This window comes from Ovis canadensis, chromosome 21 (assembly GCF_042477335.2).
Source record: "Ovis canadensis isolate MfBH-ARS-UI-01 breed Bighorn chromosome 21, ARS-UI_OviCan_v2, whole genome shotgun sequence".
In the NCBI taxonomy this organism is placed as follows: Eukaryota; Metazoa; Chordata; class Mammalia; order Artiodactyla; family Bovidae; genus Ovis; species Ovis canadensis.
The window spans coordinates 38,415,913-38,426,475 of record NC_091265.1 but is presented as its reverse complement, the minus strand read 5'-3'; the positions used below and the strand labels follow the sequence as shown (position 1 = coordinate 38,426,475).

The 10,563-nt window shown below is 43.5% G+C and overlaps 1 protein-coding gene across 2 annotated transcripts in view; it reads left to right on the top strand.

Moving 5' to 3' along the window:
- The first annotated feature begins 515 nt into the window (after positions 1-515).
- The window catches only part of ANO5 (anoctamin 5), a 97,108-nt gene continuing 87,060 nt past the window's right edge, over positions 516-10,563 (top strand). For both annotated transcript variants that reach the window (XR_011251648.1, XM_069565017.1), the window contains exon 1: positions 516-1,268. Coding sequence is in view for 1 of the 2 variants with exons in the window: in XM_069565017.1 (XP_069421118.1) it covers positions 554-1,268 (715 nt within the window). In the remaining variant the exon portion in view is untranslated. The remainder of the gene's footprint in view (positions 1,269-10,563) is intronic.

The following is a 10,563-nucleotide window of genomic DNA, read 5'->3' as shown; positions in this document are numbered from 1 at the left end:
GTACATTGTGCCCCTCACAAGTCCCCGATTTGGGTCCTAATAATGGTTCTCTTGAAGAAACAAGCCAATGTCTCCTGAAGAAACTTGACCAATGTCATCTAACTTCTAAGGGGCAGAGGCTGAATTTGAATTTTGGACAAACTTGACTTTCCACCAACTGTGTGAGATGGGATTCCCTCTGAAATGCAGGAAACCTGGGCTTGATTCCTGGATTGGGAAAATCCCCTGGAGAAGGGCACGGCAACCTACTCCAGTATTCTTGCCTGGGAAATCCCATGGACCGAGAGGCCTATGGGGTAGTAAGAGTCGGACACGACTTGGGTACTAAACCACCACCAACCGTGTTGCTGCTACCAGCTGCAAATAACCCTGCGCAGGATTCCGGAAGGAGGGGCTGCTAGAATCTCGCAGAACGGGCCACGCGCGAGCCTTTTAAGGGGTGGGATCCCCTTAAGGAAGGCAGGTTTTTTCTCACCCGACAAAAAATAACTCCAACCGGGAAGGGGGTTCTCTCCGACTGCCGCCCATTCTAGGCGGAGGGCCGGGCAGATAGATGGAGGAGGACCAGACCGACAGGCTGAGGGCGCAGTTCGCCCTTCGGCTGGCAACAGAGATTGGTTCGGAGAGAGGGGAGGCGGCCGCCCAGGAGAACCAGGAGCCCGGGACGGGCGCCAACCCGGTGGGATGGGACCAGCAAGGCCAGTTGAGAAGCGAACTGCCGGACCAAGAGGGCCAGGAGGCGGCCGCGGGCCCGGAAGGGGGACGGGAGGCGGAGGAGCCCGGGCCGAGTGAGGCAGGGGGCGGGAGCGAGTGGGAGCCTGGGAGCCCGCAGCCCAGCGGGTCGAGGGGCGGAGAGCTGGCGGGGAGGAGAGAGAGGCGGGGAGAGCCGCGGGAGGGCCAGCACCGAGAGCACGAGTGGAAGCCGGGAAGCTTTCATCCCGGCACGATCCGGGAGATGTACTGGGAGCGGTCCAAGAGGCGCTACCGGGAGAGGGCGCTGAAGCTGAACGTCAAGAACACGAGCAAGTGGAAGTACCGGCCGGATAAGAAGCCTCAGGGGCTGACGCCCCCGAGACCTGAGGAACCCAAGAAGATCGACGCTTACAAACAGGACCTCTTGATCCCACCACAGCGGCCCACCGTCAGATTTAGCCTCCAGGCCAAATTTCGCAAGTCGTCTGAGTGGTCGAGCGTCTCCCCCTCGGGCAGCGTCATTAACGAGCTGGCGAAGATGGGCGACCCAGACGTCCTGGAGATGGTGCATCAAGGTGGGAGCCGGCTTGCGTGGCGCGGGGACCCCGGGGGGACGTTGGCGGCCTCGCCGCCTGGATCCCAGGGACGTTCGTGGATGCGCTGCGCCCGGTGCGAGACAGCGCCCGCCCGGGCGCACGGTCCCTGCCCGGGTGGGAGAGCATGGACGGGTGAACCGAGGTTCCCCGGCCTCTGAACTTGGGCAGAGGCAAGAAGGAGCCTCCTACCAAGGGGAGAGCCCAAGCTTAGGGCGCATGACAGCAATTCCCGGTGTGGGCCCTTGAGTCTTGTTGCCTGTTTCTATTTGCCAATTACTGCTCCAGCTTTGAGATCCTTGTTAATTATGGGAGGAGCAGACCGAACCCTAAGGTCGATCAGTTTGAGATTCCTATGCACGTGGGGAGGCTGCTGTTTCACAAGGTTTCATTGAATTTTTAGTTTCTTTGGAAAAATATTTGTCCATCGTTTGCTCTGGGGTTTCCCATCTCCCCCTACCCGTGATACTTGGGCTATCCTCTGGAGCCATGTCAGAGGCCCCAGGAACCAGCCAGAAGCTAAACAGGTGTGGGTCCAGGAAAATACCAAGCCCTCTGGGACAGGATGGGACAGAGACAGGGCCAACCTCTGGAAACTCCCCCTGTGGCCGTCCCGGACCCATATTCTGTGGTTCTGTTTTAGTACACATTTCCTGAAAAAGCACATATTTTCCTAGGTCTGTCTCCAGGGCCTTCGATGATATTCACTTCTCTCAATGACACTTTACTTTCATGTCTTGTTAAGTGTTAGATCTGAACATGGAAGCAGTGGGGTGTTTTTTTGTAAAGTGATAAATGATCTAAGAAGTCATACTATTTAGTCTTCAAAGACACCAAAGAAAGAAAATGCCTTATTATGCATCCTCCTTCTCCCCTTAACAGTTTGAGATATAATTTAAATACAATAAGAATCACCCACTTTAAAGGTAGAGTTCCAATTTTAGTATATTTGCAATTTTACAATCATCACCATAATCTAATTTTGGAACATTTTGTTTACCTCAAATAGAAACCTCTTAGCTGTCACTCCCCCTTCACCCCCTCCCCACCTTAGGTACCCCCAGCCCTAGGCAGCCTCTAATCTATTTACCATCTCTGGGTTTACCAATTCTGAACTTCTGGTAAACAGACTCATGTATGTGATCTTTTGTAACTGGCTTCTTCCTCTTAGCATGTGTTTTTTAATTTCATGCGTGTTATAACTTGTATCATTGCATTATTCCTTTTTATTGTCAAATAATATTCCATTGCAGATGTATTCATACTTTATCTGTTTATTGATTGGTGGACATTTGAATTGTTTCCACTTCCTTGGCTATGATGCTGCTATGACCATTTATTGCAAGATTTTGTATGAAAATACGTTTGTATTTTTCTTGGGTATACACCTAGTATTGGAATTACTGAATAATATGGTGGCTGTATATTGAGCATTTTGAGAAATTGCTAAACTGTTTTCTGCCTCATTTTCACATTTTCACAAGTAGTATATAGTGACCCCAATTACTCCATGTCTTCACTAACATGTGTGATTGTCTGTCTTTTTTATTTATAGCAACCCTAGTGGGTGTGAAGTGCTGTCTCAATGTGATTTTGATTTACATTTTCTCAGTGACCAAAAGTGTTGAGTATCTGTTTCAGTGCTTATTAACTATTCATGTATCTTCACTGGAAAAAATGTCTATTCAAATCCTTTGCCTGTTTAAAAAAAATTAGTTGCCTTTTAATTATTGTGGTGGAAGAAGTCTATATATTCAGTGTGTATGGCTTGCAAATATTTTCTTCCATTTGTGGGTTCTCTTTCCATTTTATTGATGGTATCACTTGAAGCAACTCCTCCCTTTTTAAACAAAAATAATTAAATACAGAGGGAAATACAACTACCACCAGAGAAGTCCCCCACAGCATGAATTTTTAAGAGCTACTTTTATTCTTGTGTTTTAATATAAAATGGATTTCTTAGAGTAAATTCCCCAATATAGGTAAGCCTGAATCTGTGTATTACATATTTTCTAAATCATCTTTGAAGAGAAAGTTAAACAATTGATTTACATGTGATAAACTTTCTCCTTGGAGAGAGAATATTTACACTGTGCCTTTCAGACATAATAGATTTTTCTGGGATTTGTTATATTTTCTGTTTATTTTCCTAACAATTGAACATAGAAACAATCAGTGATCTCCAATTAACTGTTTTCCCACAATATAATAATTTTTAAAGTGAAATTATAAGGGCAGTGTGTAATAAAACATTAAATTGTTATGTAAAGAATTGCTGCTAGTAAAATGTCAATGTTGCTGAAATTGACTTATTGACTGATCAACATTGTTAGCAAGTTCTGATTTGAAATATTCGTTTTTGTTTTTTTTTTTTTTGTATGTGGCCGTATTTATGTTTATGTTATTTTATACTCCTGGAAGAAATGTAAACTGAGAAGACCATTTGGTAAATCCAAGGGCTATTTTTGGGTTCTGGGTTCACTGAGTGTGTATTAGTAATGTGCTTTCAGTGAAAACTCAAAGCTGTCTTTGGGCTGGCATAAATTTTGACTCATATTTTATGATTCTCCATAGTGATCAATAGGGCTTCCCTCATAGCTCAGTCAGTAAAGAATGTACCTACAATGCAGGAGACCTGGGCTCGATTCCTGGGTCGGGAAGATCCCCTAGAGAAGGAGATGGCAACCCACTCCAGTATTCTTGCCTGGAAAATCCCATGGACAGAGGAACTTGGTAGGCTACTGTACATGGCGTCGCAAGAGTGGGACATGACTTAGTGACTAGAGAGAGCAAGAGAGAGAGAGAGCGAGAGATAGTGATCTGTACTGAACCTTTCGTAGTTTTGGTTTCTAGGCCACAAAAGTCAAGTCAAGTCAATTCTATTGACTTGAGAGGAAGTTGCAGGAATAGCAAGAAGCTGATCCATTTGTTGGCTTCAAATCCTGCCTCTTCAGATACGCCTCTGTGTTGACAGAGGCTTGTAGATTATGCAGTTTCTTCAACTTTATATTCTCTGGGTGTGAAAGTATATCTGGATCTCTGACATGTTGCGAACATCTGATTGTGTGTGTGAGAGAGAGAGAGCGCAAGTAGGTGAGCGCTGTGTGAGAGAGGGAGCATGGTGTGTGAGGAAATACATCTGTCTTCTTTAATGTTTCTGCTTTTCTGAAAGGGATGCTGTTTACAAAGTGCACTCCACCTGGTTCTCAGGGAGTTTGCAATCTTATAGAGGGTGGTGGGCTGCAGTCCGTGGGGTCGCTAAGAGTCAGACACAACTGAGCAACTTCACTTTCACTTTTCACTTCCATGCATCGGAGAAGGAAATGGCAACCCACGCCAGTATTCTTGCCTGAAGAATCCCAGGGACGGGGAAGCCGGGTGGGCTGCCGTCTGTGGGGTCGCCCAGAGTCGGACACGACTGAAGCAACTTAGCAGCAGCAGCAGCAGCAGCAGAGGGTGGTAGAACAGGGCTTACTTACATCTCTTACTCTGATGCTGGGAGGGATTGGGGGCGGAAGAGAAGGGGACGACAGAGGATAAGATGGCTGGATGGCATCACCAACTCTATGGACATGAGTTTGAGTGAACTCTGGGAGTTGGTGATAGACACAGAGGCCTGGCGAGCTGCGGTTCACTTGGTTGCAGAGTCGGACATGACTGAGCGACTGAACTGAACTGACTGAGAACAGGGCTGTGCTGTGCTGTGCTTAGTCTCTCATTTGTGTCCGACTCTTTGCGACCCCGTGGATTCTAGCCCACCAGGCTTCTTGGTCTATTGGGATTCTCCAGGCAAGAATACTGGAGTGGATTGCCATGCCCTCCTCCAGGGGATCTTCCTGACCCAGGGATCAAACCCAGGTCTCCTGCACTGCAGGTGGATTCTTTACCGTCTGAGCCACCAGGGAAGCCCAAGAATATTGGAGTGGGTAGCCTATCCCTTCTCCTGGGGATCTTCCCAACCCCCAGGAATCGAACTGGGTCTCCTGCTTCGGAGGCAGATTCTTTACCAGCTGAGCTACCAGGGAAGCCCAGAATGGGGCTACATTTCCCGAAGAGCTAAGGCCAGGGTGCTATGGGAGCAGGGAGGAGGCCAACCAGGGGCCAGAAGAGGAGGTTTCTGGTGAGACTTGAAAGGAAGATGTCGAAACTGTTGTAAAGTGGAAAAATAAGCAAAAATTAGCTAAAAGAAGAAACAGTTGTTAGATCCAGGGTGAGGAATCAGCAAATTGAAAAGCAAAAGCATGAGAGAACTATTATAGATTGGAGATAATCTGAAGGAACTATATCGTCAGCTGGTAAAGAATCTGCCTGCAGTGTGGGAGACCTGGCTTCGATCCCTGGAGAAGTGAAAGGCTACCCACTCCAGTATCCTGGCCTAGAGAATTCCACAGACTGTATATAGTCTATGGGATTGCAGAGTCGGACACGGCTGAGTGACGTTTACTTCACTTCACTTCCACATTCTGAAATAAACACTTTGCATCCAGTTCTGATAACAGTTTGAAATATTTTTTAAACTATTTGTTTTATGTTAAGTATAGCAAAAATAATTAGAGGAAGTAAAAGTTAGTGTTTCCAGTTTTTCTACTTTCTTTTCTAAAATGTGGAATTATAAAATATTCTATAACTCAAGCTTAAGGTGTACATTTTTTTCTCTGTGCTTGGAACTGTGTTTAATTCTATGCATAAGAGTGACTGTTTTTGTCCTCAAGAAAATAAAAGCCTCCCTATGCCAGTGTGCAAGTACAATACATTGAGAGACAAGGCATGTATTTTCTTAGACTTCTATTCTTTATCTACTTATTCTAAGAGTTTGCTAGATTGGTTTCCTTTCTTTGTTTTGGAAAGTCCAATGAGAGGTAGTCAAGACACTGTGGAATTTTTAGCTGTACATCTAGATAGTATTCATGAGTAAAACCCTTTGATAATGATACTGTGTGACATTTTATATATGTCAAATAATTTTTACTTATATTTTAAATCTTTTAGACAGAAAACCTATACTCAGAAAAGTTAAATTACATGGCTATACCTACAGCGTGTTAGTTTTGTACTTTGCTTACACTAGCCATTAACTGTTTAATAGATCCTGCAACAAGAAGACCTGAATACAAAATATATTCTTTTATCTTTATTCTGACACTCTACAACTTATCCAAAGACTTTGAAATAGTTTTAAAAATTAATAAAAGTATAGAATATATCCTAATAATAATAACAATATCATCAAGAATAACATTCATGATTTCTGTGCCAGCGACTGGCTGCATGAAGCAATTTACATGCATTTTCATTTAATGCTTACGCACATCTTAGAATATAGTATGGACATTAAAGCCTTTTATACGATATTTGGTAGCTTTCAATTTGGACTTCCCAGGTGGCACTAGTGGTAAAGAACTCGTCTGCCAATGAAGAAGTAAGAGATGCGGGTTCAATCCCTGGGTCAGGAAGATCCCCTGGAGAAGGGCAAAGCAATCCATTCCAGTGTTCTTGCCTGGAGAATCCCATGGACAGAGGAGCCTGGTGGGCTGTGGTCCACAGGGTCGCAAAGAGTTGAATGTGACTGAAGTGACTTAGCATGGCACAGCACACAGCTTTGAGTTTATGCTGTATTCTTAGATTGCAAAGAAGGCTAGGAAATGTGTTTTTTTGTTCTTTTTATTTTGTGAGAGCTCATTGCTGCACCATATAATTAGTATTTTGTTAGTAAAGAACAAGGAAGAGAAAGGATATTTGTGGGGAGCCAGCAGCATCTGCTGTATTAATTGCCTACCGTTAATAATCTTCCCCGTTTCAGTAAATGGATTCACAAATTGCTCAAGTCTAGTAATCTTTCATCTTCTTTGTCTGTCCACCTGCACAGCTGCAATTTGATAGCAGCTTGTTTTCCGTTTTTACTGAGACATCTACAGTCCACTTAGGTGCCTTCATTTGCAGTGTTTCCAACTGCAGGCTAGACCCCCATCATCTCTTGTGATTTATTGCAGCAACCTCTCATGATTTATTTCTTTTCTCAATTCTCACTATCTTTTAACACATCCTCCAGTCAGTAACTAGTGCTTTTCATAAAATGTAAATACTATTTAAATACTTGTTCATGGTTTACTATTTCACCAAAGAAGAAATCGAGTCATACAAGGTCCTCCACAAATGGTCCCCCAACTCTATGCCTTTCTAATACCTTCTTATACCTGTCTGCCATTTACCTACTCATCTTTAGCTTGGCCTTTGTTTCTTTCAACACCTAAAAAAACTGTTCCTGTCTTGCAGCCTTTGGGTGTTCTCATGTTTCTTGTATCCTCTCAACTTTCACATCTCAGTATAATTATTACCCCCTCAGAGAGATTTTCTGAGTTCCTTATGTCTAAACCGCAACCCTCCTTGTTTTTCTCACTTTCTCTGTTTGCTCTTTTAGTCTCTTGTATAGCATTTATCACAGTTTTGGGTCTGTCTCCTCTCATTTCAGTCACTAAGTCATGTCTAATTCTTTGAGATCCCATGGACTGCAGCACGCCAGGCCTCCCTGTCCATTACCAACTCCCGGAGCTTGCTCAAATGCATATCCATCGAGTCGGTGATGCCATCCAACCATCTCATCCTGTCTTCCGCTTCTTTTCCTGTCTTCAGTCTTTCCCAACGTCAGTCCTTGCAGCGAATATTCAGGACTGACTTCCTTTAGGGTTCACTCTTTCAACTAGCAGTCCAAGGGACTCTCAAGAATCTTCTCAAACACTGCAGTGCAGAAGCATCAACTCTTCAGCACTCAGCTTTCTTTATAGTCCAGCTCTCACATCCATACATAACCACTGGAAAACCATAGCTTTGACTGGACGGACCTTTGTTGGCAAAGTAATGTCTCTACTTTTTAATATGTTGTCTAGGTTGGATCATAGCTTTTCTTCCAAGGAGCCAGAGTCTTTTAATTTCATTGGTGTGGTCACCATCTGCAGTGATTTTGGAGCCCTCCAAAATAAAGTTTCTCACTGTTTCCATTGTTTCCCCATCTATTTGCCAGAAAGTGATGGGACTCAATGCCATGATCTTAGTTTTCTGAATATTGAGCTTTAAGCCAACTTTTTCACTCTCCTCTTTCAGTTTCATCAAGAGGCTCTTTAGTTCTTCTTCGCTTTCTGCCATAAGGGTGGTGTCATCTGCATATCTGAGGTTATTGATATATCTCCCAGCAATCTTGATTCCAGCTTGTGCTTCATCAAGCCTGGCATATCGCATGATGTACTCTGCATACAAGTTAAATAAACAGGGTGACAGTATACCTTGATGTACTGCTTTCCCGATTTGGAGTCAATCTGTTGTCCCATATCCAGTTCTAACGATTGCATCTTGACCTGCATACAGATTTCTTAGGAGGCAGGAAGGTGGTCTGGTTTTTCCATCTCTTTAAGAATTTTTCAGTTTGTTGTGATCCACACAGTCAAAGGCTTTCATGTAGTCAATAAAGCAGAAGTAGGTGTTTTTCTGGAACTCTCGTGCTTTTTCCATGATCCAGCTGATATTGGCAATTTGATCTCTGATTTCTCTGCTTTTTCTAAATCCAGCTTGAACATCTTGAAGTTCACGGTTCACAAACTATTGAAATCTGGCTTGAAGAATTTTGAGCATGTGAGCTAGCATGTGAGATGAGTGCAATTGTGCAGTACTTTGAACATTCTTTGGCATTGCCTTTCTTTGGGATTGGAATGAAAACTGACCTTTTCCAGTCCTGTGGCCACTGCTGAGTTTTCCAAATTTGCTGGCATATTGAGTGCAGCACTTTCACAGCATCATCTTCCAGGATTTGAAATAGCTCAACTGGAATTCCATCACCTCCACTAGCTTTGTTCGTAGTGATGCTTTCTAAGGCCCACTTTACTTCACATTCCAGGATGTGTGGCTGTAGGTGAGTGATCACACCATCATGGTTATCTGGATCATGAGGATCTTTTTTATATAGTTCTTCTGGGTATTCTTGTCACTTCCTCTTAATATCTTCTGTTTCTGTTAGGTCCCTGCCATTTCTGTCCTTTATTTTACCCCTTTTGCATGAAATGTTCCCCTGGTATCTCTAATTTTCTTGAAGCCATCTCGAGTCTTTCCCATTCTATTGTTTTCCTCTATTTCTTTGCATTGATCAGTGAGAAAGGCTTTCTTATCTCTCCTTGCTATTCTTTGGAACTCTGCATTCAAGTGGGTATATCTTTCCTTTTCTCCTTTGCCTTTTCTTCTCTTCTTTTCTCAGCTATTTGGAAGGCCTCCTCAGACAGCCGTGTTGCCTTTTTTGCATTTCTTTTCTGTCTCCTCTGCTGTAAATTTAACAATAGAGAATGAACGCACGTTAGCGATTATCACCACCTTTATTATCATCGTTGTACTGACAATCAGGGACAAGAACTGTGAAAAGTCTGAGACTTGACTGCATTTGAAAGTTGACAGAGTAGCCTGTTACAATTTCATGGTCACTGGTAGAAGATTATGAGACACCTGGATGGGAGACAAAGAGCAGTTTACTATTGACAGCATTAGCAGTAGCCAGAGTAGCAGCATATGTCAGTTTCCCAAGCCCAGGTCGTCACAGGTCAGTGCAGAGAGGGCGTAAATGTTTGGTGTGTGGTTTGCAATACAGGACAGCAATCTGAGCTCAGGCAACTGGAGTGTTTTTTTGGCCAGTGATTGTATTAATTGTATCCCAACATTTACCTACCCTTAAGTATTCATCCGTAAGTAACATACTTTGGTTCTGCATAGTTAAACTTTATGTAATTGAAATAATGCTAATTATTTCTGCCTTTTTGCTGAACTATTTCTGGGAGATTTATGTTTTTACATCTAATTAAAACTAATTCAATTTTATTGCTAGATACCATACATGGCGTGATTATACTACATTGTATTGATCCACTTTATTGTTTCTGGATATTTGGGGTGATGCTAGTTTTCTGAGTGTTATATGCTCAGTCATGCCCAACTCTTTGCAACCCCATGGAGTGTAGCCCACTAGGCTCCTCTGTCCATGGGATTTTATCCAGGCAAGAATACTGGAGTGGGTTGCCTTTTCCTTCTCCAGGGTATCTTTCCAGCCCCCAAAATCGAACACACATCTCCTCTGTCTCCTACATTGGCAGGCGGGTTTTTTTGTTTGTTTGTTTGTTTTAACCACTGAGCCACCTGGGAAACCTTGGTTTTCTGGTTATTACCAATAATACTGTTATGAACGTTCTTGTACCATTCCCATAGTGCATGCATTTCTACTGATTTTATAGCTAAGATAGCAGTTGTC